Source organism: Candidozyma duobushaemuli (assembly GCF_002926085.2).
Source record: "Candidozyma duobushaemuli strain B09383 chromosome Unknown F_B09383, whole genome shotgun sequence".
NCBI classification, from domain to species: domain Eukaryota; kingdom Fungi; phylum Ascomycota; class Pichiomycetes; order Serinales; family Metschnikowiaceae; genus Candidozyma; species Candidozyma duobushaemuli.
Window position 1 is genome coordinate 239,322 of NW_020289899.1, and position 27,842 is coordinate 267,163.

Here is a 27,842-nt window from a genome sequence, read left to right on the forward strand (position 1 = left end):
ATCTAAAATTTGGATTCAGTCCACTGTTTGCTCCAAGCTAACTTGTCTTCGTCAAACACTAAGTTATAGAAAATCTTTTGCAAATCAGACTCCGTGAACTTGAGATATTCTTGCATGTAATTCACGACGCCTCCATACTTTTCATCAAGTAAGTCAATCGTAGCGAGCATGGCTTCGTAGCGTGAGCTTAAAAGATTTTGCAAACCATCCTTTTCAAGAGTCCATCCCTTACGTCCACGACCAACCATAATTTCCAAGTCGTGCAACAGGATCTTAGTCTTGAATTTCTCTAATCCAGCCTGGAAAGCCTTCGCAATCTTGGGATATTCTGGCTTCAATCCATGACTTGTCAAGTCGTACTCTCTTGCAATGGTGTGCTTGTCAACGCCCACGAATCTCAAGACCAACATACAAAATACGCCTGTCCTGTCCTTGCCTGCTGTGCAGTGGAAAACAAATGGGTCACTGGGGTGATCACGAATATGCTTAAACATCTTTTGAAAAGAGGCGTATCCTTCCTCAAGCATGTTGTCGTACATGTTCACATAAGTGTCCCAATGAGTAAGTAAGTTGGCTGTTTTGAGGGCGAGCGCTTGGGGAGAGGCATCTTCGTTTGCAAAAACTGGATTGAAGACCCTCTCAATGTTTAGTTCCTCCAAATCTTCGATCACACCATCTTTGGCGCACTCTTGATTAGAACGAAGGTCGTATACCTTTCTAATTTTCAAATCTCTCAAAGATAATTTTCCTTTGGCAGTCACAAGGTTTGTGTTGGCACATCTATAGATAAAATTTGGGCGAACAATGGCCGATCTCATACCATCGATCGGATAGCGAGGACTCGTGACTCGCCAGCCACCAATATCTCTGAAGTTTGAAATCCCGTCGATAGTTTTCCACCTTGAAACATCATTTATCAGCTTAGAAGAAAAGAGAAACCTGATCAGCTCCTGTTCTGGTTGAAGATACCTCATGATGTAGGCGGCAGCCAAGTAGTTGTAGTTGACCAATTTGTTCTTGTTTAAAGGAAGGTTATAGGGATTGATGATATCGGCGTCGTCTTCATCTTCCAATGGTTCAACTCCGTAGAAGTTGTGGTCCGCTCCAGGAATCAACTGAAGCTCGTGGGAATAAAAGCCACGGTTGAGATGATTCGCATAATGAGCACTATCAACCCTTGGAATAATATCATCTTCCATTCCATAAACACTCAACACTGACCATTTAAGCGAAAGGTCTCTTAATTTCGTCAAGTCAGGTTTCAGGAGCTCATCAATCTCGTTCTTTGGGATCTTGTACTTTTCCCATTTACCATAACGAAGACCGGTTTGCAACAAGTATTCCCAGCTATTGTCCTCACTGGGATATCTGTCATACACTGTTTTTGATTCAAATCTGGCCGACATGTTGATAAGGTTTGGAACTATAATGGCTCTTTGCGGATCTATAGAAAAGATTCTGTCCTGTTCCATGGCCCAAAGAAACATGGCCACGCTGCCACGAGAATGGCCGATTAAAGCTGCAATCTCGAAATCAATGCCAAGTGTGTTCTTGGCTCCATCAACAAGGTAGATCACCGAATTATGAATGTCGGTGGTGTCGGATTCAAGCGTTCTTCCAAGGGTGGGATCATCGTAGTCGTCCGAATCTCCACAACCTCTGAAATCAATTCTGAAAGAATACAAGCCTAATTCTGCGGCTAATCTATGTGCCACTACCTTCTGGTAGCAGTAGTCACGGTGACCTCCCTGGCCATGCAAAAGTAATGCCACTCGTTTGGTTGGAGAGGCATATTTATATCTCTCGTCCCCATCGATATCGGCAGCATGAGGAATAGCGAGAGTTCCGGTGACACCTCCTGGAATTTTAACTTTGATTTCACGCGGAGGCACAGTGGTCTCCTTGATCACCAAATCATCATTCAATCCCATCTTGTTGAAGATTACACTTTTCCAGACCGTTGTGCACTATTTATCGTCCGTGTTCATGCAGTATGAATTGCGTTTCCTGGGCTCTAAACTCCTACGAACGGCCCGCACCTGTTTGTGTGCGGGGTGGATGAAGCGGTGCCGAGGTCGAATTTATGATATGCTAAGCTCTATCTTAGCTTGCAAGAGTCATGGTGAATTCTGAACAGTCTGATGATGTCTCATTGCATCGAACTATGTATTATATGCGTACGTCGATAGGGTTTAGTAGTCAATCACTTGGGCACTTCGTTCTATGAGCCATCACATCGAAAGTTGGGCAGCCCCCAGTGACCATAACCACAATGCTAAGAATAGAATCAGTACTTCAAGATTTCTTTGAGTCTGAGGAATTCTATTTCAAATATGTACGTGCCGAGAATCTACGAAAACACAACTAAATTTCACTCTCAAGTTGACTAGAACCAAGCAAATCCGGAAGAGGTTGTGAAATAGCTGATCCTGCAGGCTACTAACATGTTGAAGTGAGATATGCGTATTGCATATTATCACTGAAAACTGCAAACGAGCACCGTCTTCTACGTTTGACGCTGCCTCTATGGCTATGTTGGCCGATTTTTGGTATGCTTCTGTCTATAAATAGCTGGACTTCTTTCATCCTCGGGTTTCCTTCCTTAAAGAAAAAACTACATACCACAGGTCACATGTTCCTCCTCAGTGACTTTTTTTATGAATTAATCTTATAATCTTATCCTACCGTCACGCTATGGCCAAGTGCCACTATACACCTACTAGACTGCCTATTCTGGAAGACTCTTCCACTGATTTAATTATTGTCCCCATGGTCAACAACATTCACGTGTTGTTTTCTCACGTGAATGACCAGATTCAACATAACGCTCCTTACTGATTATCGCGGTAGAGATAAAGGATTGAGCAAATGTCTCGCTTAACTTCTGATAGGGATGCGTACTCAAAGCTAGGGCAATCGATTAGTCAAAAGCATGCTGACGAGCTCTCTGCTCAGCTATCCGTCTTTCAATCTGTTGTGGTCAATTTTGCCGTAGACCATAGCAGCAACATCAGATCAAATCCTGAATTCCGATCCAAATTCACCAGCATCTGCCTGCTGATAGGAATTGATGCTTTAGAGCTTCTAATACTCTTGGAGCTGCGGCTGAAGAAGAAGGATAACTACTTTTGTGGTCTAGCGATAAAAATTGTGGAGATATGCCACCAGACCCGTGACATCAATGGAGGGCTTATCTCAATGAAGGAACTACGCTCGCGAATGGAAGATTGCAACAGTGTTCCACTTAAAGTAGCAGAAGACGATGTCGTGAAAGCACTCAATGTTCTCAATAGTCTAGGTGAGGGATTTGAGTTACTTACAATAAATAAGAAAAGATGGGTAAGACACATCACATCATCGGGCAAGAACAGCATCTCTTCTGACCAACAAAAAGTTTACGAATTGTGTGAGTTCATGGGAGGTTTCGTTACTGTGCGGCTACTACGTGATAACTATGGTTGGGATAAAGTCCGTCTGAGAACTGTGATCGATGAGATGATCATGAACGGATTCTTATGGATGGACTCGCAAGGCCCTAATGAGACACAATACTGGGAACCATCATGGATATCCAAATAACCTTCATTGTTCGATTTTTCTTTTCTTCTTCTCGAGAAATTTCGCATTTTGTTGTTCCACCGTCTCTCCGAGGGGTCTAGCCTTGATGGGCACATAAGTCTTATAAGCCCTTCCCACTCCGTCACCAAGGTTCATGGTGTTACGCAACCCCGAAATATTTCCACTGATAAAGATATCGCTCATCATAGACACAATCTGCGATTTAATCTTTTGGTCCACAACGTAACCGTTGAGCTTCTGACATTCTTTTTGAAACTTCAACAGTTGTTGCGGGCCGAAATCGGTGGCAAGTGAGAGCCATTCCATCTCCGGAAAGACGCAGTCATATAGAACTAGAGGCACATCGTGGGCCATATCATATAGTGGTCGACTAGGATACTTTTCGATATCCATTAGATCTGAAACAATTGAAGGTTTTTCAAGGCCTTGTCCGGTGAGGAACAAAATAGCCATCATACAACGAACCTGATGCCATAGGAATGCCGAACCCTTGAGATCAAAAACAAAGAAATTGTCTCGCAAGGGCAATATTTTCGCTGAATGTATGACTCTTCTATGATTAGTTATCTGCTTTGATCCATCAACTTTGCAAAAGTTCCGGAAATCATTTTCGCCTTCGAACTTGCTAGCAGCTTCCGTCATGGCCTCGATATTGAGGTTTTCACCGCTGAAGACGTATTTATAATGTCTGTATACACAGCTAAACCTTGCGTCAAACCCTTCGGGTGGTCGAAGGCATACTGCTGTTATCCTGATATCTAGCGGAAGTAGAGCGTTAAGAATTGTCACGTAGGGAAGCTCTTTCTCGTCGCATGCACGCTCTGCTTGCTCGTGGGATGCTAAATTAGAACGAACTCGTAAAGATATTACTTGATTCAAAGCACTGACTCCCTTATCAGTACGCCCACACCTACTAAATTCGCAAGCTGCTGGGTCAGCGTCCATAATTAGTTTCGCTTTCTTCATTGCCTCAAGTATAGCTTCCTCAACCGTGGGTAATGGAGTGGGATCATATTGGAAATTGAGCCCGTTATAGTTCCACCCCATATAGGCAAACCTCAATGCAATGAACCTCGTGTTGAACTTGGAGAAATCAAAATGTTTTTGTTTCGGTTTTCCAGTGGACTTTGAACACTCGTGAAACTCATCTCCTTCCATGGATCTTATCTTTTGAATGAGTTCAGCTTTCGACCACGACTCATAATTTATTTTGTTTGAGCTTGCAATTCTTTTCGAGTTTTCTGCCATCCTTTGTAAGGTCCTCTTCATCGATTATATGTGTACTATCATGGTGCGATGCGCATCGCAAAAAAAGCCTAAGCAGATTCACCTCGAAGCTAATACCCCTTGAATTTTACACGGGAGGAAACAAAAGTAATGTCGCTAGAATGGGAAAATGTGACAAAAGATCTCCATCCATGGCTAAGGGATGCTGTTGAAACTCTCGGGTTTTCCCTGATGACTCCCGTTCAAGCCTCTACCATTCCTCTTCTCAGTGGAAATAAGGACGTTGTGGTACAGTCAGTCACAGGTTCGGGAAAGACATTGGCGTTTGTGATTCCGGTTTTGCAACATGTGTCACGTATCTTATATGGTATTCCAGAGAAGGATGTCGAGCCCACATCTTTGAAAAAGAGCACATTATGTTCCGTGGTATTATCGCCAACTAGAGAATTGGCCTTCCAGATAAAGGCCGTCTTCGACCAGCTTATCACGAATATTCCTGATTCCCTAAGCAGCATCAAAACACAACTTGTTGTGGGCTCGCTTAACAGTACCAGGGAGGATATTGATAGCTTTAATCAAGCAAAACCTCACATCGTGATTGGCACTCCAGGAAGAGTGTTGGATTTCCTATCAACTCCCAAAATCTCTGCAGTTCATGTCGAGGTTGTTATACTCGACGAGGCTGATAGACTACTCGACCAGTCTTTCGAGACTGATGTAATCTCAATACTCAGACATTTGCCAAAACAACGGCGAACTGGCCTCTTTTCGGCCACTTTATCTGCTTCCGGTGATCGGATTTTCAAAACGGGTATGTTAAATCCCGTAAAAGTGGCTGTTCAATCAAAGCTGTCCGTCGCAGCCGCACCAGCCTCTCTCACCATGAAGTATATCGTGGTGAAACCAGAGCAAAAACTCACCACATTCATCAAACTTGTGCAGCACTATAACTTCAAAAAATGTATGGTATATTTTCCTACATGCTTGTCCGTCAAATATTTTCATCAATTATTGCAATTGTGCCTGCTGGTGGACAAGGCTGGGCTTGAAAATGTCAAATTCTACTCATTGTTTGGTCAGTTATCGACCACAGCTCGCCTTCGAACACTCAAAGCTTTTACCGATGGTGACTCTATGAGTAAAAAGCATGTTTTGTTGACAACGGATGTTGCAGCGAGGGGAATTGATATTCAAGATGTTGACCTTGTTATTCAACTTGATCCTCCTAATGATCCCGATGTTTTCTTGCACAGAGCAGGAAGAACGGGAAGAGCAAATAAAGTGGGCAATTCCATCGTTTTCCTTAATGACGGTGGAAACGAGATAAATTATGTTGATTTCATGGAGGTCAAAGGAGTCTTTTTGAGCGAGATCCCCCTTGAACTAGACGCAGCCTTTCATGAAAGGTTTTATAAGGAAGTGGAACGATTCATGCTATCCGATAGATCTCATCATGAGTTGGCAGTCAAAGCTTATGTTGCATTCGTCAAAAGTTACCTGAAACATCTTGCAAAATCAATTTTCAGGATACAGTCTCTCGATTTCCTAGGATTAGCGAAAATGCATGGATTGTTGAGACTTCCCAAAATGCCAGAAACCCGTTATATCCCTCAGAATACTATGCCCATCGATGGATGGCTCACCGACATTCCTTTGGACATGGACAAATATGCATACGCTGATGCTGCCAAAGAGAAGTCCAGACTTGAGTCTTTGGAGGAGAATAAACAGAAAATGATAAAGGACGCAAAAGAAAGGAAGCGCCTTTCCAAGCAGAATAAGTCCTGGTCGTCCAAGCTCGACTCCAAGGAACTAAAGTCGGAAAGAAATGAGCGTCTCAAACGAAAACGAGAAGAAATTGAAAAGCAATTATTGGAGGAGCCCTCAGATGAAGAAGAGCTCGCCGTTGATTGGAAGGACATAGTGCGACAGAATAAGAAGAAAAAAAAGTCTTCCGGGGTGCAAGGAGAATTTGATGATTTATAATTTCATGGTTTCCATTTCTCACTTATGGTGTTAATGCCGTCGAAAATAACAAGGTTGTCCAAGGGTGTATATTGGGCAGTTGCAATTTTGAGAATCTCTTGACTCGCAATTCCACCCATTAGGCTGCACGTTCCATGAAAGTTTTTGGTGTGATGCTGATACACTTCGTGGAGTACCTTCTTGCAATTTTCCGGCAAACATTGCAAGTCGAAAATAGCCAGGGTGTGCGAAAATGATTCTAGATACCCGGAGAATAAATTTGGTTTTCCACGAGTTATCCATGAATGTAGGGCATGTATTCCATAATGGATTGCCAAAGTGTTAAACTTATCTTCTGGAAACAATAACTTATTTTTGAGTTCGTTGGAGAATAAAGCGCTCGAGCCCCTAGAATAATACAAGAATGCTGAGTTTTTGCAGAACGAGGCAACCAGATCGATCGAGACATCTTCAGCTTTACCAACTCTTGAGAGGAGCAGCTTGAGTAAATCAGCGAATTTCATTTGATCTTTTAAAGCCTTGTTGCGGTAGAGTTGTTGTAGTGTGATATAATTGCAAGTGCTCGACACCATGTCTGGTAGAGACCCCGGTAGCGGTAGTGCCCCTTCGTTCTCCACAAAGTAGCTCAAGGCCTTGACAAACATCCAGAAAAGAGGCGTCTCTTCACTCAAGTTTTCATCACTGATTCTTTTATCTCCGAAGAGCTCTTTTAAATAATTGGGCACCACTGTCGCCTGCAATGCACGATGTATTTGCAGGCTAGCCTCCAAAAAGTTGGCCTCAAGGTTGATATTGCGGGAAAGGCTCTCGATGTATTCAGCTTTGAATATGCGTTTCTCGGCGTAGTTTTTCGGAGAGCATCCATCATGATCCTTCTTCCAGTTTTGCAAGCCTTTAATGAAAATTACGATGTAAGGCACATGTGCATGATCTGTATCATCCAAAGTATCCAAATTGAAAGAGTCGACATACTGCTGCAACTCTGGCCACGGCTGGTCAATCCTCAAGTCATATAGCTGTGAAGGGTCGTGGGTCTCCACTATGGTAGTCTCTTCGCAAAAGACTTGCAAAGTGCCGTAGAGGCCACATGAGTTGACATGCAACAAGGGCACGTTCTTGTTCCACAATCGTTGTTTTAATACCAACATGTCGGAAAGTGGAATGTAGTCACTGACCAACACTATGTCAAACTCATCGAAGAACGCTGGATTTAGTAAGCATTCTTCAATGCTTTCGGGAACAGCACGATAAACAACATCTGGGTTCAATTCCAGAAGCAGCCGTGACATTTGATACGCAATTTCAAGCCCAATATCATCTTCCGTGAGAAAAAAGTTCCCACTCAAGTCCTCTTCGCTCACTACCCTTTCGTCGACGACTGTGAAAGCGCCAATACCCGGTAGTATGAGGTTTTTGAGGGCTTCTGCACCGGTGGGAGTAGCGTTGATGAGACAGACGTGACTTCTCTCGAGTCGAGACTGGCCATCCTTTGCCCATAATCGTAGCTGACGATCATATCTCTCGGATCTGTCTAGTTCTGTAGCCATGGTGATATCCTAGAGGGACTGATTGTGTGGCGCGCAAATGTTGCTCCAGGACTTTAAGGCCACTTTCCATTACTTGTGAGGACTATATTACATATCTTATTCTGGATTGATAGATAAAACACTAAACTATTTCACAAGACTTGTGCTGACCAACCATTTCATTGTATCTCTCCTTGTTGGCTTCTTTGAGTTTCTCCTTTACTTCTTCCGGGAATGCCATCTTTATAGTGCGCATAGCGTCCAAATCCAAATTGGATGAATCAGCAGATGCTATTGCTCTAGACTGTCGGCATAAGGGGCAATCCATCTTTCCTCGTTGTTTCATCTTTACCAAACATCGTACACAAAAAAGGTGACCACATAGAAGCCTTATTGGCTTGTAGGCAATGCTGACACATATTGGACAACTATAATCATCTAGTTGAGGTACGATAACGAGAAGCGTCGTTTGAATAGTGTAGCAAATCGACTGAGCTAATGATGATCCATGAATAAAAACATGATCTTGTGAAATGAGGGCCGGAAACTCGGATGATACATTGAAAGCTGTCTGTTTGTCAAACTTTTTTAGAATTTTTCGAAGAGCTGTAGTATTGATGGACTGAAACATCAAGATCTTGAACAAACGCTCGTTAATCGCCACAAATCGATCGAAGGTGTTAACGGATCTCTTTCTCGCCATTTTCTCGAGAAGCTTGGTTTTTGCAACATTGGCCGAAAAAACTTCCAAGTTCTGTTTTATCATATCAGAATTCCTTTCTAATTGTTGCAGTGAGGTCTCGTTGTAGCGGAAAAATATTTCAGAATCTAGATAAATTTTGAACAATTCACGCCATAAGTATAGATCAGCTTTTTTTTCTGTGAGCCTCAGAACGGATTCAGAAACATTCGATATCTCTTGAATAATGTTAGCCTCCTCTGTCTTCCGAATTTGATCCAAATTTTCAATCTCGGTGTTGAGCATTCCAAAGAACTTCAAATCTGAATTCAACAAGACGACAATTTCGTTATTCCGCACAGATACTATATGATTTTCATCGTGAGAGGTCTGTGGGGATAAAGTCAAGCCGTCATCGTCTTCCCTGATCTCCACAAATTGATGTTCTTCATCAGTAGCGTCCAAAACTCGTTGTAACTTTGAGCGAATGACATCAGCAAGTTCTAGCGTCTTCTGAGACTGATTTGAGTCGATCAGAGTGTTGTTGACAGAAATTTTCAAAAAAGGAATAACTTCGTTGGACTTCCTCGACTTGGCCAACAGATATTTCGCAATAACAGGGTTGTTCGGCACGGTTTCTTCGTCGAGAAGTTCAACCGATTCATTTCCACTTTCGTCTTGCAATAAGAGCTTCACGTCTGATTTGGATAATCCCAAAAACTCTAGCTCTTTCACCACCCTTCCGATACACTTCTTTAGAACCTTGTACTGGATAGCAGCCTCTGCCCACTCATCCGGAATTTCTTCCTCAATGAGTGTCTGCTGAAAAACTTTAGCAAATTTCATTATCAATATATGCCGCTATGTGGGGTATCATCTCCAAGGTGAGCCTGTTTATTTGATGTCTGGCTTAGGCTCGTAAAAACCCTTCAAGCTCTGAAGATAATGTGCGCGCCAATTTCCGAGAGATGCCTTAGTGACATTATCGAGGCGGCTCAAGGGACCAAAAGTGGCCCGCTGCAGGAAGTGAATTACCAATACACGTGGGATCGGGCAGCAAGGATCTCGGCCCTTAACGAATATTTATAATTGTGAAGGATGTTATAAATTTAAAATCGATGGCTTCGCCCTTTCTTACCATGAGTACAATCCCACAGAAATGTGATGCCTCGAGTGATGAATTGCAAAGTTTCTAGAAATAGAGTTGAGGAGTCGAATTGGTAGAAGCTTTTTGCAGCATAAAACAAAGACCCTACGATCAAAAGTTTCGTTTTGTAGAAAGCGTCCTTTAAGTGTATGTTGCAAACAGTTGAACAAGAGTAGGTCATACATGGGCCGAAAAGGAATTCATTTTGCACCCAAACAAAAATCAAAGAAATGGTTTATTCCTTGGAAATATCACGGCCAAACCATCCAACTTTGATCCAGTCGAAGCAAACTAAGATTTGATTTTTGACAGAGAGACACATGTAAATGTAAGCTGATCTCCATAACAAGAAGGTGAAGGTACCACCCGAACTAACATTGGACCAATCACCCCAAACCAAGTCTGCCACAGCTCTCTCGGAACCAATGTATGCCAAGGATCCTTGATGATTGTACTCAAAGGGAGGAAGATTGCTCTGGCTTCTCACAAGCTTCTTCTTGAGCCTATCAACTCGTTCATCAGGTGAAGAGTTCGAGATCTTATACTTCAAATCTTCCACATCATGCAACCTGTGGAAATGTTCTGCCAAAAAGATTCCTTGTTGAAAAGCAACTTGAGCAGTTGGAGCATATTTGGTGAAAGTACAATCACCCAATGCCCATATGTTATCAGTTCCGTCGACAAGCAATCTGTCGTCCACCAAAAGGCCTTTCTTAGCATTCTTCTGCTCTTCAATTTTAGAAGAGAGATTTCCGATAATTGGGCGTTTTGCGTTGCCCGTTGCCCAGATCAACATACCATATGGAAGCTCCGTGATCTTATCCGGATCCGCTTTATTGACAGCATAAACAGTCTTGTCATTAACCTTTTTGACAACGTGACTGCACAACAAGTTAATATTGGTATCCATCATTACTTGGCGAGTATAATCCACCAACTTTTTGTTAAACATGCTCAAAACATTGGGCATAGCTTCAACAAGAGTAATCTTGAGTTCTGATGCTATCTCGGGCATCCAAGCTTTCAAGTCCTGATCAATGTAATCCTGCAATTCGCCGGCAACCTCAACACCAGTAGGGCCACCTCCACAGACAACGATATGACACAATCTCTTTCTTTCGGGATCATCCTTAGGCAAGATGTTCGCGGCCTCAATAACATCCATCAATCTTCTTCTGATTTTCATCGAATCACTGACCTCTTTCAAGAAAGTAGAATGCTCAGCCACACCTGGCAATCCAAAAGTCGAAGGCTGAGCACCCACACCTACAACAAGATAGTCATAGTCCAAAGACGTGATAATGTCCTCAGAAAGTGTGGGCTTAGCAGAACCTGAGTCCTTGCCGGAGTGACCTGAATGAACCGTTGTCAGCTGTTTGATAGTAAGACGGTTATTCACGGGATCAATATCAGTGGCCTCTGCTTCCAAATAGATCACCTCTCCTGGACATCTTCTAGTGATAGCACGAACAGGCTCAATAATCGACCTAACTTCAACTGTGCCAGTAGGACACGAGGGAAGCAACGGTGAGAAAAGAAAGTAATTCCGTGGCGAGACAATGACTACGTTGTACAACGTGGTGTCTAACTTCTTCAAAAGTGAGATGGACCCCCAACCGGATCCCAAGATCACAAGGGTTTTCTTCTTCCTTCCATCTGGAAAGGTGGGTGCTTGCTTTTGTTGTTCCTCTGGATAGGATTCCCTCCAAACTTTAAAGCTCACATAACCAATTGAAGCCAAGGTGAATGCAAGAGAACCGTACCCAATGGTTTTGAGAGTTTTCTTGAAAATACCCCCAGTAGATTTCTGCAGAGCGGCACTACCAAGGCGAGGAGAGGATGCAAATGAACGACGAATTGCCAACCTTCCTGTTGCCGAGGCACCAAAGCCTATAAATCTCGTTCTAAACATCACAGGGCTGAGATTGTAGAAGAAAATGTAGGCAAGTTTGAAACGAATGAATTTATGAAGACGTCGCGGCTTTTTCGGACTTTTGCTTGCTCGGCGACAGGAGCCGATTATCTCGCGCCGTTAAAGTTTGATTGGGTAGTACATGCTGCACCGGCCGTAGTAATAGATGCCACGCAATTGGTAAAAATTTACAGTTCAGAAAATGGTGAGAGTTTAGGATTTGGGGCGTAAACCGTCTGAGGATGGGAGTTGAAATTTGAAAAGTTGTTTTTGTGATCCTTTGTTATCGGCGCCTCACCTCCGAGCTCGCATGTTTGCGCAGTGTTCAAATTGCTACAATCGCTTTACTGCGTTTAAAATGAATTCGGCTATACAAATCCGCTCACTCTTTCATCCGTCCACCTGTGTAGCTTCTCTTGTCTTAGATGATGCGATTTGCGAGATGCCTTGAATCGGTGCAAAGAGCCAAGGAATGTAGGCATCGAGCTGTCATTTTGACAGGCACTTACGGTGATATTTGAAGCCTCTGTTTCTGTATTGCTTCTTAATTTTTGCCTTAGGACATTCTGATTGAAGTTTGAGGCCAAAAGTTGGAACTGGTATGTCTCCAAAGTGATGAACTCTTTGAAGATCTGATCAAGTAGGATAATTTGGCTCTGAATCCTGGTTGAAATATTCAGGTACTCCCTTATCATTACGAGTAGGTGTTTTATTTTCGGCTCAAGAGCGCCTAGCAGACTCAAGAGTCCTGCTCGGAAGTCCTCATAAATCGGCGCCGATGTCACATAGCCCAAAAGCAAGTTATGGTCCTTGCAAAAGTTCATTTGATACTCATCTGGTAGGTTCCGTAGATCATACGAAATTGAGATATCGTTTGCGGTCATCTTGTTTGTTCTCATACTCGTCATTACCCTATCATCTCATTTGCGACCACTAGATATAGGTTTATATACAGACAGAATCGCAAGAAAGTGTTCCGTAAGCACCGACACCACAATTTGCTTTTAATACATACAACATGGAATTCGTTCTTAGAGTATTCAGTCTCAAAACACTTTCGAAGACCAATACCATTCATCAGACATCGAGTTAAGAGCTGCATTGGGTACATTGAACAAATTGCAACCTAACGCTTGTTTCGAAGAAGTGATTCCTCAATCAAGTCAATGGACTGCTCCACTTCCGTGATAGACATACCGCAACTCAAGGCTATCAATTTGCAATACTTGAACAACTTATCTTCGCGCGGTATTCCAGACATCACGCCCTCTAGCTTCGCGAGACTTTCATCAATTTTGTCTGTATTGCCAGATTGGTTCTCTTTGTAGTCATCGTTATTCCAGTTCATTAGTGGTGTGGCACCTTCGAGATGGTAAATTTGCCCAGCAAGGAGTCTTCTTCTTTGAATTTCACCTTGGAGTTCAACCGCGGAACGTAATCGTTCGTCGTTGCTCTTCTCTTTCGCCAGATTCTGTGACGTTTCAATACCATTCCATAGTCTCTGCAGACATAACTTTTCCCTCCTAATAATGAATTGCTCGCACATTCGTTGCAAGTCTTCCCTGGCGATTAAAGACTGAAACGACATATCATTTAAAAGCCTTGCAATCTCCTCTTGGATAATTAAGTCTCGGGATGCATTAAAAACCATGTTGTCTCCATCAAGCTTTGAATTGATATGTTTTCCTGATTCGTATTCCTTTTCCATGTCCTCCACAAGATAGTCTAGCTTAAATATTTTCAAATTAGCCTTTTGTGAGGTGAATTTCTCATAGCAGAATTTTCGAAGGCATTTGTATAGTCTGAAAAGTTTCTCGTCTTTAGCACCCAATTCTCGGTCAATCGCATAAGCCAACTCGCTAAGCTTCTCTGTCACAGTATTGGACACTTCGTTTTGACGACTGATCTCCAACTTTGTATTTTGCAATTGTGATTGGAAGCTTTGAGAGCGACTAAAATCGTCGTGCCGTAGATCCATTTCACCCTTTGTGGAAACATTCAAAACTTTTCTTTCTTCAGGCGCATCATCCTCGATCCTTAGTACATAGTTGTGAGATGCAAGGTAATCCTCCACCGTGTGATTCACAGCATTTTTAAGTTCCAAGTTGAGCAACTTGTGGAATCGGATCATTGTTTTGATGCACTTTTTGCTGAGATGATACGCAAATAGATGTAATGCTGTATTTTCCTCCAGATCTTGAACATTCAAAAATTCAGCAAAGTGAAGCTTTATGGTGCTCTTGGACCCAATCTCTTCCAGAAGAAAGTCTAGAAGCTTCTCCAAGTAGTAGTTTGCGTATCGCTCCATGAAACGTCGATGGCCAGAATCTCTCTCGTTGTGGTGGCCTGCCTTACAGGAATTAGCGATGTGATGCAAGACCGTCTGGCCCCTGTTGTCAGTTAATTGAATAGTCGTTTCGAGCAAATCAATGATCTTCATAAAATTTTGCTGTTGAAAGCTATTGTTGAACTTAACCATAAACATCAAGGGGCTCTCACCCAAATAGTTTTTTGCTCCTACATCGATATAGGAGCCGAATTTTGTGACCAAAAACTGTAGAAGCGTAGTGTTCGCCATCGCACATACCCAGTGTAGTAGACAATTCCCATCATTGTCTACTCTCTGGTTGATTTTGATATCGCTCAAAGGTTCAGGTGGATTCAATATTTCATCTGGTAAACCTTGCTCGCTTTTACATTCAGTATGCGAGCTTTTGTCATCATGTAAAAAATAATCAAGAAGCGTTGTGAAATAATCGTAGAGGCCGTTACCACTCTGCTTCTCAGCGACAAGGCCCGTTGATATCGGGGTGTGATGATATTGTGTTAAACCATTGAAAGATGAGTTCACCCCATTTAGGGAATTCTGGCGACCAGACGGCATGCTTGAATGGATTCTGCTTCGCCTATGAAAATCCAAAAGCTTTTCAAAAGATTCCCTACCTGAGAATGAATCATTCCCGCCAAAGAGCTCTCTTCCTGATAAAAATCCATCATCATCATCCCGCGTACTCGAGTCCCGTAAATCATGTCTTTTACGATTACTCTCGTCTGCACTTGTGTCCAGTTCCAAATCATCATTTCTTATGCTGAGATTACTTGCCATTATTTGAAGTGCATCCTTTTCCGTGTCCTGTCTTGTTAATGACGGGAATGATGGTATCATTTGGGAGGCGGAAGAATCTTGTCTGGAGGAAAATGTTCCCATGCTTGGACCTCTAGGGTTAGAAATTGGCACCGTTTGACTAGATGATAATTCTGGTTTATATCTGCCTTGAAGCGGTACTCTCTTTGGACGACCTCTTTTTTTAGAAGGCTCCTCACCGTTATCTTCTACTTTCGATTTCTTCCTAGGGCCCACGTCATTTGGCAGTAGATGGTCATTTGACGTCTTAAAGGATTGCTGTCTTCGAGCAATATTGGACGCAGACGCATGATTATGCTTTGGAGCTGGTGGTGGTGTATCAGACTTTCCTTCCACATACACAAACTTGAAAATTGGCTCCAAAACCTCGTAGACACCAAACATGCGGGCAATTTCGGCACCCAGATCTAACGGAACGTAGGTGCCCTGATACTTACCGTAGCCTCCTTGCACCTTTTCGTGAACACCAGTCTGAACATCCTTTTCTAGAATCCTCGTTCGTTTCGCCTTAGGAAACTTCGCTATTTTGAGTATATGAGTAGCATTTATCCATCCGTCGGATTTTCGGCGCATAATAGGGCCCTCAGATGTCACAAATTCGAACACTGGAACATTTGAATATGTGGCTGAATATATTTGGTTCGGATTTGAAGACATGACACTAGAGCTATGATAAGACTCTCAGGGACGGATTCGATGAGAAAGTTGCACTAAACCACGAGTCGGCACGAAGAATGAGTTGATGGAGCTAATACGGCTGATATCTAAGGCCTCAATTAACGACCTCCAAAGTTTCAATATTGGACTTCCGAGAATCGCTTCAGCTAGCTTCTGCGATTGTTTGGTGTATGTCCAGCAGGAATGCGCGGAGGAGCGTCCAAGCTTAAATTTACGTATAGAAGTCACGTGGGAGCTTGTCTGTCAAAAGATTCGAATCTACTTGTATCCATGAATCTGACCAAAACTAAATTCCTCTTAACCTACTATAATTTTATAAAACCTGTATAGCACAAATGCCATAAAGGCAAGAGTGAGAGACGTGAAATAAAGGAGCTGCTTCCTAATATCGGAGACCGACAAACGTGAATGCTGCTCACCTGTGAGAGGAATACTTAACACATGCTCGGCCGCTTGATAGCAAATTGTTCTGCGTTTGATGCTTTCTCGCTCATCGTTATCGATATTGCGCTTTAATATCAGCTTTCCGAGAAGTATGTCTGTATAGTTCTTCAAGGACGAATCTAGCGTCAAAAAAACTGTCTCCAAAACACGCAGTTCACGTCTCAAACCGTCTGTTACATCTTCGATCCTTATGAGATCGGCACGCTTCTTAAGGGGATCCCAACAAATTTCATCTTTCCTGTCAACTATTGTCTTTGTCTCGAGCAAGAAAGTTGTCTTTTTCACCAGACGTAGTACCACTTTGACGTTTATCATGAGACACGGCACAATAAGCTTCCTTAAATTGTCAAATTGCAGGAAGAAGAGCTCCACGCATACAATACATTTACGCAATTCTTCCACAGCTTCATAGATACTTCTCAATACTATTGAAGCGAAAGTCTTTACTCTTTCTTCGTATGAAAGATTCTCCCATTCCCAAATGTTCAGGGACTTGACAAAAATATTGTTAATATCGTATTCTAGGCGACTCATATTTGCCTTGTTTTTATCTGCCATAGCTGTTATGTCGTCGAAATGGGGGACCTTATTCAACAAGGTTGCATAGATTGTCACGGAGTCACAAAGTACATGTATGATCTGTTTGGCATTCAAAAGCCATTCTCGAACATTGTGATTTAGACATATGAGGAACATCTCTGGTCGTGCTTTTATAAACGTAATGGCTTCCGGAGTCAAATTACCTCTCAAGGATACCGACCTGAGACCGGCACGATATGTCATCTTATAAACTATCCCCAAAATGACAAGCTGGGTGTCCTGTGCATCTAGAAGAGGCCACCTTAATTAATGTGATAGAAATACTGAGAAAAACGCTCCCCTTTATGTACTTTTTTTCTCCAATGATCGCGAAATAGAAGAACCTTGAAGGAATCACTACGACTACTACGATGAGAAAAACTTGCCCAGTTATCAAATGCAGGAGCCAGGGAGATCCTTCGAATCCGATGATTTTTCGTTTTTACTCTTAATCAGTACCTAAAGATGATTAGTTGGTCACGTCACGTGCCTTGGCTCGTGCCTACAGCTCGTGATGTTTGATGACTTCCATAAGCTTTACTAGAGCGTGCCTCAACAATATGTTGAAACTTTGTGCAACTTCTTATTGAAAGAGACACTTAAAAGATTTGGATAGTATTTGATAAATTCTCTGAGCCAAGAAGGTATTATTCATAAATCGTGTGTTACCTGCAGTGCGAACAGTAAGTTACTCAGGGAATAGCTTGCGCTCGGGTATCTTGCATTCATGGGTCTTTTCAATTTCCTTGGAAAACAGGATTTTGATGTTGCAGCTTTCGAGAAGGAGTTGTCGCTACTTAGCTCTAGAATTCAGGAAACTCAGAGCAGAATAGATGGATTGAACAAAACGAAGAAAGCCGTGCAACGCTACCTCACTTACTATGTTGCTGCATTTTATATACTATGGATCGCTTATACGATGGTCATGCTTGGTAATGACTTGAGAACCCAAACGTCTTTGATGCTTTTGTTGATCAAAGCTTTGCGTTCTCGTGTTTCGATAGCAGTTGGGTTGCCAGTAACAGCGATATGTGTGAGATACCTTCTTACTATTCTATTCGACTTTTTCATCAAACGCCAAAAAAATGTTCTACGAAGTTCTCTTGAAGGAAGGAGAAATAAGCTTGAAGATCTCAAAAAGAAAACAAATTTCGACGCAACGCAGGGTATAATAAATCGTTACGACTCTCGTGCCTCCGCCCCTCAACCACTCAAAATGAAACCTTCGAGCAGAGCAAGAAAAGAAAGCCCAGTCGCCCCATCAGAGAATTCACAAGAAGGCAAAACGAATGTGTCACTTACGGGCAACAAGCCCACCCAATCTATGAACAAAAGTATCACGTTGAGGCAGGACCAACGTACTTTGCAAGATAAATTATTAGATTATATCATCGGATCTGACCACAACGAAAGTGTGGAAAATCGGTATGCCTTGATATGTGAGAGATGTTTCACACACAACGGTCTCGCTCCTCCGGGTTGTAAAGACCCTTCTGGAGTCATCTTCATTTGCAGAAAATGTGGTTGCTTGAATGGTCGCAAAGCATTAAGTCACCAAAGCAACTCTGGCTTTCTGAAAACGTCGACTTCAAGCCCATCCGCAGAGCTTTCACAGCTGCCATTTATAGAAAGGGCCTCCGAATAAATGCGGTGTATTACAATAGTCCATTATGACGCGAATAGGTAAAGAGAAGAATTTATTGAAAACTTAAGACAATTCCATAATTGCGTTAACCATATCATTCTTGTGTTTTCTCAAAGCAGCAATTGCCTTCGCTCTTGACACATGAGTTTGCTCAACAATGATATCAATGTCAGATGATTCCAAGCCATCCTCGTTCACATCATCTTCATCAACCTCTTCTGGTTTGGCACTATTCAAAGAAGCTTTCTCAAGGTCGGCTGTAATGGCCTCTGGAGACTTGTCAGTAGAGCCTTCAGCGGCATCAGCTTCCGAAGATGCAGCAGCGGCCTGTTGTTGGGCCTGTGCTTCAGCGATGCGTTGGTTCATATCATCAACCTTTGCTTCACCAAAAACAACATAAGTGCCAGCTGCAGATTTGTAAACATCTGGCTCGTCTATGGCATAAATCAAGTTTCCCTTTTGCTTGAAGGTCACTCTGGAAATACCTTTAATTTGCTTTAAGTTGAACTTTTTAATAATCTCTCTAGCCTTTTTCTCATTTTTAGAGATGATGCTGACTTCGGAGCCCTGAGGGATTTCTTCGATAGACATATCTGTATATCTCAAGTAGTTGGTTGAGTTTTTTTTTTTTTTTTTTTTTTCCAACGAATTTTTAATCGCACTAAAATTTCATTGGCGCTGAATAATATGTAGGACAGTAGTACCGAGTACCGAAATCTCTTGTTCTTCCGTAGGGCCCGCTTCACCCGCCTGGATACAGTACTTGGTGAGTAGGTAGTATAAAGCGTGGAACTTTTTCCCAAAACATTCGAGGAACTCAGTGAGCACATCTTATGATTCATCTTCGTACTCTAGTTTCATTAGTAGTAGCTAAGCTATACCGCAAGTGTACATTATTTTACCTGTCACGAACACTTTACCCACGGGTGCAGGGGTGCGGAAATATTTGTCTCCGGCAGCCGACTAGGCAATCTAACAGAAAGTAAAGTTCAATAGTGCTCACCAATTTTTTTTTTTTTTGCCTCTTCTGTTGAATCATCCATTTAACACTTTCCGGTCAAGTTATTTGTTCTTTTAATTGTTGGATCTACAAAAACCCTTAAGCTTCCTTCAAAAATACTCATCATAACCTTGTCGCTTTAGGGTTACCCTTGAGTAAGCAGGGATGACCAATACGTCTGAATCGAAGGTTTCGTCCGATGCTACTCAAATGCTGCACAACGAACAGCCACAAGTCAATAACAACAAATTGGGAAAGGAAAGATGTACCATTCATGACTTAGAAACAGCGGTCCCGCCATCATTCAAAGCGAGAATCCATAAATTCCTTTTCAATCATGGTTTAGCTGCAAGGCCTCCGTACTTGCAAGAGATCTATGCACAGATTCCTCGAAGAGTTTATGTTAACACGGATTTACCCGAGGACTCCGTTCATCAAGATACACAGATGCCTCTTCTTGAAATGCCACGAAACAAAATTAGATCCACAAAGTATACACCGCTTTCGTTCATTCCCAAGAATTTGTTCTATCAGTTCGAGAACATTGCAAATATTTATTTCTTGATCCTTGTCATTTTGGGAGCATTTCAAATCTTCGGTGTGGAAAGTCCAGGGCTAGCAGCTGTTCCATTGATCGTCATTGTTTGCATTACCGCGATCAAAGACGGGTTCGAGGACTTCAGAAGAGTCGTTAGTGATGCGGAGCTTAATAATTCGCCGATACATTTGTTGACTGGCCTCCACAACAAAAATGTTACTACCGACTATGTCAGCTCCTGGAGGAAGTTCAAAAAGAGCTGCACCCGTGGTACCGTCAAAACTTACAAGTGGTTTAAAAGAATTTGTATCAATATGTTCGCAAGCAAAGAGAAGAAACAGGAGTTCAATCAATCTGTATTGCAGGCGAAAGACAATGAATTGCGGCGAGTTTCAACAGTGCACTCAGAGCGCTCATATTCCTCTTTTCACCCTCGATCGTCTATGACTTCCCAGAATCCAAGGAAGTCGCTTCAGCTGCATAAATTTCGAGCCCCAACGAAACCATCGGCAGACTGTCTATTGAACCCTAAATTGCAGGAAAGTAGGGCCCTTGATCCTTCAAACAATGCAACCTCATTCAAAAATAGAAGATGGAAGGATGTAAATGTTGGGGATTTTGTCAGAGTTCGTGCCAATGAGGGCGTACCAGCGGATATGGTTATCATATCAACCTCGGACGATGATGGAATTTGTTATGTGGAGACCAAAAATTTAGATGGCGAGACAAATCTTAAAACTAAGAGCTGTCTCAAAAGTGGTGGCCGAAATCATCTCAAGCATTCCACTGATCTTGGAAACACTAAGTTCTGGATCGAATGTGATCCACCTAATGCGCACCTTTACTCTTTTCGCGGTACCATTCACTATGAGAACTATGATGAACAAGGAACCTTACTAAATCCGGATGAAAAGGAGGCGATCACCTACGATAATGTGCTTTTGCGTGGTTGTGCTTTGCGTAACACGAAGTGGGTCATAGGTGTGGTTGTTTACACAGGTAGTGAAACAAAAGTGGACATGAATAGTGGAAACACCCCTGTCAAAAAATCGAGGATTTCCAATGAGCTAAATTTTCTGGTGCTCATTAACTTCTTGGTTTTATTCATATTGTGCTTTGTTTCCGGACTCATAAATGGGTTGTTCTACAACCGTGAGGACGAATCTCGTCGTTATTTTGAATTTGAGCCTTATTCTCCGACATCTGCTGGAAACGGTGTTCTTGCCTTTTTTGTGGCCTTGATCATTTATCAATCATTGGTGCCCATTTCCCTTTACATCTCCATCGAGATCATAAAGACGGCACAAGCCTTCTTCATTCACTCCGATATTAAGATGTATTATCCTAAGCTAGACTTTCCTTGCATCCCACAATCATGGAACATCTCTGATGATTTGGGCCAAATCGCATACATTTTCAGTGATAAGACAGGAACATTGACGCAAAATGTTATGGAGTTTCGCAAATGCACCATCAACGGAAAATCTTATGGCCTCGCGTACACTGAAGCAAAGCAGGGCATGGACAAGCGGAGTGGTGTTGACATATTAGCTGAGTCCGAACGTTGGAAAAAGGCGATCGAGAAAGATCGTTCTGAGATGGTTAATAATCTCGAGGCCTACGTGAAAAATGATCAATTCAGGGAATCAGCGTTGAAATTTGTTTCCAATCAGTATGTTGAAGATACTATTCTTCCAGACAAGATCAATAACGAGGTCAAACTATCAAATGAGAAATTTATGTTGGCTCTCGCTGTCTGCCATACTGTTGTTACTGAACCAGATGCGGAGGATGAGAAGCTTAATGAGTTCAAGGCAGAGTCTCCTGATGAAGCTGCATTGGTATCTGTTGCGAGAGATTTAGGTTTTGTTTTCAAGCTGAGAAATCGAACCAGCATTGAATTAGAGATTTATGGTGAACGTAAAAGGTTCGAGATGCTCCATTTGATTGGATTCACTTCAGCGAGAAAGAGGATGTCGTGCATCGTGCGTGATGACGATGGGCGTACATTATTGATATGTAAAGGCGCAGACAGTGTCATATATCAACGGTTGTCCCGAGAAGCAAGTATGGACGAAATTCTTAAAAAGACAGCACTTCACCTTGAAGATTTCGCCAAGGAAGGACTCCGTACACTCTGCATTGCACAGAAGGAGTTGGATCAAAATGACTTCACTGATTGGCTACTGCGATACAAGGAAGCATCTTCCTCTATAGACGATGATAGAGACGAAGCCATTGATGCCCTCAATGACGAGTTGGAATGCAACTTGGAGTTGTTGGGTGGAACGGCAATTGAAGATCGATTACAAGAGGGTGTTCCGGACTCAATTTCATTATTGGGTGAGGCTGGAATTAGACTATGGGTTTTGACTGGTGATAGGATTGAAACTGCTATCAACATCGGGTTCTCTTGCAATTTGCTCGGAAACGATATGAGACTTCTCGTTGTGCGTGTGAACGAGGACGACCCCGAGAACGTGAATCACATCGATAACTTGCTTTCTGAATACCTTGGTGAAGTCGCCGGATTACATGACCAATCACACGCCAACATTGATGAAGCTCTCAATCAAGCAAAGAAGGACGTATCTATGCCGAAGGCCAATACAGCTTTGATCGTGGATGGTGGCGCTTTGACTCATGTGTTTGGAGATCGAACAGAAGACATGATGTTGCAGAAGAAATTCGTTCTTCTTGGGAAACTTTGCAAATCCGTAATTTGCTGTCGTGTGTCACCTGCGCAGAAAGCTCAAGTCGTTCAGGTTGTGAAGGAAAATCTCAACGCAATGTCGTTAGCTATTGGTGACGGAGCCAACGATGTAGCCATGATTCAAGCCGCCAACGTCGGGGTGGGAATTGCGGGTGAAGAAGGCAGACAAGCTGTAATGTCTGCTGACTATGCCATCGGTCAATTTCGCTTCCTCACGAGGCTTTTGCTCGTACATGGCCACTGGTCTTATAAAAAGCTCGCGGAGATGATTCCCTGCTTTTTCTATAAGAATGTCGTGTTCACGTTTACATGTTTCTGGTTTGGCATCTACAACGACTTTGATGGATCTTATCTTTACGAGTACACGTTTTTGATGTTTTACAACTTGGCTTTTACTTCGCTACCAGTTATCTTTCTTGGAATTTTTGATCAAGATGTCAGTGGTGCAGTGGCACTCATCGTTCCACAGCTTTATCGATCAGGCATATTGAGTTTGGACTGGTCTCAATTCAAGTTCGTCTGGTATATGATGGATGGGCTTTATCAGTCAGTGATCGCGTTCTTTTTCCCCTACCTCCTATATTATATTTCTTTTCAAAATCATGAGGGTTTGGCGGTCGATCATAGATTCTGGATGGGAGTTTTGTGTTGTTGCATTTCCGTAACAGGTTGCAACATTTATGTTTTATTACAACAGTATAGGTGGGATTGGTTATCTCTTCTATTCTACGCGCTTTCGACATTGGTGGTATTCTTCTGGGTCGGCGTTTGGTCGGCGAGAGCGTGGGTGGGCGAATTCTATAAAGCTGCTCCCCAATTGTTCGGAACCCTTGGATTTTGGTGCTGCTATTTTGTGGCAACCATTATTTGTGTTTGGCCAAGATTTACCTACGATTTTTTGATGAGGCATTTTAGGCCCAAGGATGTCGATATCATCCGTGAGAAAATGAGAGATGGTGCTTACCAAAATTATCCTACTGATTACGATCCCACAGATCTTCAAGATGTGGAGAGGCAGCGTATTTTACAACGCTTAAATGAAGGCGACACCGAGCTTTTAGAGAAGGTCAAGAACGCAGTAGAGCCTAGTGAAGACAGAGAATCAGATAATCAGCAGGATGATAACAAGGTCTCTAGAGCGTTTAAATCCATTCGCAGAGGTACTATTTCAAGATCCAGGAACAACACCTTACGTTCAAGAAGAGAAACTATTAGCGATCAAGCCAAGTTTAATCAGAAGTTGCTTAGTAAGCCACTCGATCTACCCCAGATTCGCCTGGAAATGATGAAGTCTGGAGAGTATCAAACTGGAGCAAGAAATTCGTTGGATCGATTCTCGACAAGGCAGGGCCTTCCAGGCTTAACCCAGGCCGAAACGCTCCTCAGTTATCATACGCGACACAGCATCAATTTTGATCGAACATAGTGATAAATACACGACCTCTAATAAATGCAAGATACAATGAGCCTTTCAAGTAGACATGTTCGATTACTGTCTCTTAAGCCTGTCCGACCTTGGTGGTTTTAAAGCCTCCAAATTGGTTTTTGATAATGAGATTCAGGTTATCGCTGACCCAAGTTGGGATGGTAACGATGTGAATGATGTTGAGTTCATGGAACAGTTTTTGAACGGTATCAACTTAATCCTCTTGTCACACTCTACGCCAGAATTCATCGGTGGTTATGCTTTATTATGTTCTAAGTTTGAATCCCTCATGGCGACCATTCCTGTTTATTCGACTGTTGCAGTCAGCCAATTGGGAAGGGTTTCCACAGTCGAGTTTTACAGGGCAAAGGGACTACTTGGTCCGGTGGCCCACGCAATTTTCGAGGTCAGTGATATCGATGAATATTTTGACAAAATTATACTGATTAAGTACTCACAGAATGTGAGTGTTTTAGATAATCGTTTAACGTTATCCGCCTACAATGCGGGGCATTCTTTGGGTGGATCGTTTTGGCTCATTTCTAAAAGAAGCGAAAGGATTATCTACGCCCCAGGTTGGAATCAGTCTAGAGATTCTTTTCTCAACAATGCACAATTTCTTTCCGGAGCAACCGGAAATGCACATTCTTCATTAAGTCGGCCGACTGCTTTCATTACTGGATCTGAACTTGGCTCCACCCTCTCCCACAAAAGGAGAGTTGAAAAAATACTCAACCTCGTTGATGCTACTTTGGCAAATGGTGGTGCAGTGCTCTTTCCTGTCACGATTTCAGGAAGATTTCTAGAGATTTTACATCTCATTGACCATCATCTAGCTGCAATCCAAGGTGCAGCAATACCTGTTTATTTCCTTTCTTACTCTGGAACCAAAGTGCTAAATTACGCATCGGGACTCTCTGATTGGATGGCTTCGAACGTAATGAAGGACCACGAAGGGTTTCAAAGTGAAGATAAAGCGTTTTTTGGTACATCATTTGACCCTTCGAAGGTGGATCTCCTTATTGATCCGTCCGAGCTTACTCGCTTCCCTGGTCCCAAAATCGTGTTCGCCTCAGGAGTCGAGATGGAAGACGGTGACCTCTCAACAAAGGCACTTTCATTGCTTTGTCTGGATGAAAAAACAACGATCATATTGACTGAGAAAGGAGCTCTGCTGAATAAGGAATCGTTATCATCGCAGCTCTATTCTGAATGGCATAATCTTGTTTCGAAGAAAAATGCCGGTGTCGTAGAAGATGGCACACCAGTTCCCATTGAAAAGCATATACCAGCAAACTTTTTTTTTGATGAACTCTCCTTGAAAGGTACAGAGCTATCCACGTATCAAGCTGAGGTTTCTGGTCGCAGGCATCAAAAAGCCTTGAGCAAAATGAAGTCTAAGCGGGCTTTGAATCTCCTTCATTCAAGTATTCAATCAGATGACTCTGATGAAGATGAAGAGATGGAAAATGATAATTTGTCGGACGATGTTGATGAATTACCGCTCGATAATCTGTCTTCGAACATTAGCAACATTACTCATTCTGACCTGAAAGACATTGTCGGAGATATGGTCGACCCAGGACATGATGTCATTGAAGCGCAAGCGCCAAAAAACGATTTTTCTATCGCTTCGAGCACGGGGGGTGAGACATATCAATCATCGAGACTGACCGTGCAACCAAATGTGCTTTCTGTGCCAACTATCGACGAGAGTTACATAACAGATTTTATTCTCGAAAGATGTGAAAACAATAAGCCTGTGGATTTCCGCATCACCACGAGATTCCGGCCTAGACAAGCAATGTTCCCGATCCTTGGCTCTAAACGAAAGAAAGTCGATGATTACGGGGAAGTGATTGACCCCAAAAGATTTAGAAAGGAGGACGAGCAAAATGTGAATTCAAGACTCATATCTGAAAGCAAGAAGAAGTTTGAAGAAGGACATGGCAGAGAATGGGGCAATGTAGATGGAAGAAGGGAGAGGAATAGGAATGATCGAGAGAGGTTTCTAGTGGACAGCAAGCTCACGCCTCAACAAGTTTTGAACAACGATATTTTAAGAAAGTATCTTGATACCACGTTCAACCCTATTAAAAGGGTGAGAATGAATAGACGCACAGGGATTGTGATTCGTTGCGGATTAGCCTTCATTGATTTCTCGGGCTATGCAGATGCACGTTCTATGAATTTGGTGATTTCTTCGCTCAGACCTTCTCATCTTATTATATTGCCAGATAACTCATTTAAGGAGGGGCTACAAGCTGGTATCGACGGAGCCGCTCTTGTTGCTAAAGCGCACAAACGAACTGCGAGTTCCGAAGGGTTCTCAAGCTCTACCATACCATCTGAAGTTGTCATGAAGCTGAGCAGTTTCTTCTCTCAAAAATCTCTTAAGTCATCGATAGCAGCGGAGATGCAAGTGAGTGTTGCCAAACCCAATGCAACCATCGAAGTTGGCAAAACTGGTCATAGTGTCAGCACCGGAGAATTTGAGATATCCATCGATGACGATCTTTGGGCTGAACTCAGCTGGCGGTCTATCGACAAAAAATACAAGGTAGCATATGTTTCTGGAATTTTCGACGTCTGTGCCAAACCCTCCGAAAATGGACTGGAAAACTCATCTGAATCTATCGTGCTGATCGATCTCAAAGCCTCATCTGCTTCGCAAGATTTAATTGAACTTGATCCCATCCCTTGCGGCAAAGAACATGAAGGAACGCAGGCAATTGGCCTGATAAGAATGCCCGAATTGAAAAAGAAATTGAAGACTCTTGGATTTGAAGCTGAGTTTAAAGGCGAGGGAACCTTAGTTGTGGAAGATGCAATCGCCATTAGGAAGTCAGATGCCTATGATAGCAGCGATATTGGCCTTGGTGATATTGTTATAGATGGCCAGGTGGGGCCAACTTACTACAAGGTGAGAAAATGCATTAGGAGCATGTTAGCATACGTTCAATAAGCTCAACTTATGACTAAATAGTAAGTATGAGCATTCAACACACACAATATGTAGTGTCATGCACAATAATCTCAGCCAATCTCGCGAAGCATTAAGGAAACATCACTTTCTACCTTTTGTTGAAATGCAGCCCTATTCAAGAACTGGAGGAACAAGGAAATGTTTTTATGAATTCCAAACGCTTGTGTCATGCTATACCTCATCTGAAACTTCTACGAAAAAAGAGTGCACGCCCATCTTCGATGATTACTTTGAATGTTTGCATGGTTACAAGGAACGTGAGAAATCAAGATTGATGTATCAACAACTCAAGGCCAATGAATCTTCCGATAAGGATGTCAAACCGCTGAGTTTTTACAGTCATGGAGGTGAAAATTATAAAAGATTGGACCTCGTTTGAAACATGTCATCGCGAACTTTGTTAGCTTACATATTTTGAATACAGATTTAGACATCTTCGATAGTGGCTTTCTTATTTACTAAGCTTCGCTAGAGACCTCGAAAGATCTCGATGCGTTTGACAGTAATGAGATTCATAAAGGATATTCTCCCACAAAATTGCACTGTTCGCACTCGATGTTTTCATGTTACAATCGATCAAGTCATGTTCGAATCCTAACTTGTGAACAGTATCCTCCACTTTGTCCTCGGTT

General features: G+C 42.5%; 8 protein-coding genes across 8 annotated transcripts; 2 read left to right on the top strand and 6 right to left on the bottom strand. All coding sequences in view use genetic code 12, as the record gives it.

Annotated features, from left to right (window-relative positions):
• Window positions 1-2: 2 nt before the first annotated feature.
• CXQ87_004783 (uncharacterized protein) lies at window positions 3-1,931 on the bottom strand (the record flags this gene model as incomplete). Its single annotated transcript, XM_025483217.1, has 1 exon — window positions 3-1,931. One exon carries the CDS (start codon window positions 1,929-1,931, stop codon window positions 3-5), a length of 1,929 nt encoding a protein of 642 aa, XP_025337430.1.
• Window positions 1,932-3,582: 1,651 nt separating this feature from the next.
• Window positions 3,583-4,737, bottom strand: CXQ87_004784 (pseudouridine synthase; the record flags this gene model as incomplete). Its single annotated transcript, XM_025483218.1, has 1 exon — window positions 3,583-4,737. One exon carries the CDS (start codon window positions 4,735-4,737, stop codon window positions 3,583-3,585), a length of 1,155 nt encoding a protein of 384 aa, XP_025337431.1.
• A 219-nt stretch (window positions 4,738-4,956) lies between these two features.
• Window positions 4,957-6,826, top strand: SPB4 (putative ATP-dependent RNA helicase; the record flags this gene model as incomplete). Its single annotated transcript, XM_025483219.1, has 4 exons — window positions 4,957-5,523; window positions 5,845-6,153; window positions 6,421-6,729; window positions 6,773-6,826. 4 exons carry the CDS (start codon window positions 4,957-4,959, stop codon window positions 6,824-6,826), a joined length of 1,239 nt encoding a protein of 412 aa, XP_025337432.1.
• A 314-nt stretch (window positions 6,827-7,140) lies between these two features.
• On the bottom strand, window positions 7,141-9,843 carry CXQ87_004786 (uncharacterized protein; the record flags this gene model as incomplete). Its single annotated transcript, XM_025483220.1, has 3 exons — window positions 7,141-7,179; window positions 7,224-8,348; window positions 8,770-9,843. 3 exons carry the CDS (start codon window positions 9,841-9,843, stop codon window positions 7,141-7,143), a joined length of 2,238 nt encoding a protein of 745 aa, XP_025337433.1.
• Window positions 9,844-10,379: 536 nt separating this feature from the next.
• On the bottom strand, window positions 10,380-12,056 carry NDE1 (NADH-ubiquinone reductase (H(+)-translocating); the record flags this gene model as incomplete). The annotated part of the gene is made up of 1 exon (XM_025483221.1): window positions 10,380-12,056. The coding sequence occupies one exon, from the start codon at window positions 12,054-12,056 to the stop codon at window positions 10,380-10,382; it is 1,677 nt and encodes a 558-aa protein (XP_025337434.1).
• Window positions 12,057-13,182: 1,126 nt separating this feature from the next.
• Window positions 13,183-17,106, bottom strand: CXQ87_004788 (uncharacterized protein; the record flags this gene model as incomplete). Its single annotated transcript, XM_025483222.1, has 2 exons — window positions 13,183-15,694; window positions 16,202-17,106. The coding sequence occupies 2 exons, from the start codon at window positions 17,104-17,106 to the stop codon at window positions 13,183-13,185; spliced, it is 3,417 nt and encodes a 1,138-aa protein (XP_025337435.1).
• A 1,504-nt stretch (window positions 17,107-18,610) lies between these two features.
• EGD2 (Egd2p) lies at window positions 18,611-19,138 on the bottom strand (the record flags this gene model as incomplete). The annotated part of the gene is made up of 1 exon (XM_025483223.1): window positions 18,611-19,138. The coding sequence occupies one exon, from the start codon at window positions 19,136-19,138 to the stop codon at window positions 18,611-18,613; it is 528 nt and encodes a 175-aa protein (XP_025337436.1).
• Window positions 19,139-19,712: 574 nt separating this feature from the next.
• Window positions 19,713-27,189, top strand: CXQ87_004790 (uncharacterized protein; the record flags this gene model as incomplete). Its single annotated transcript, XM_025483224.1, has 5 exons — window positions 19,713-20,441; window positions 20,958-23,315; window positions 23,721-24,045; window positions 24,275-24,674; window positions 24,939-27,189. 5 exons carry the CDS (start codon window positions 19,713-19,715, stop codon window positions 27,187-27,189), a joined length of 6,063 nt encoding a protein of 2,020 aa, XP_025337437.1.
• Window positions 27,190-27,842: the final 653 nt, after the last annotated feature.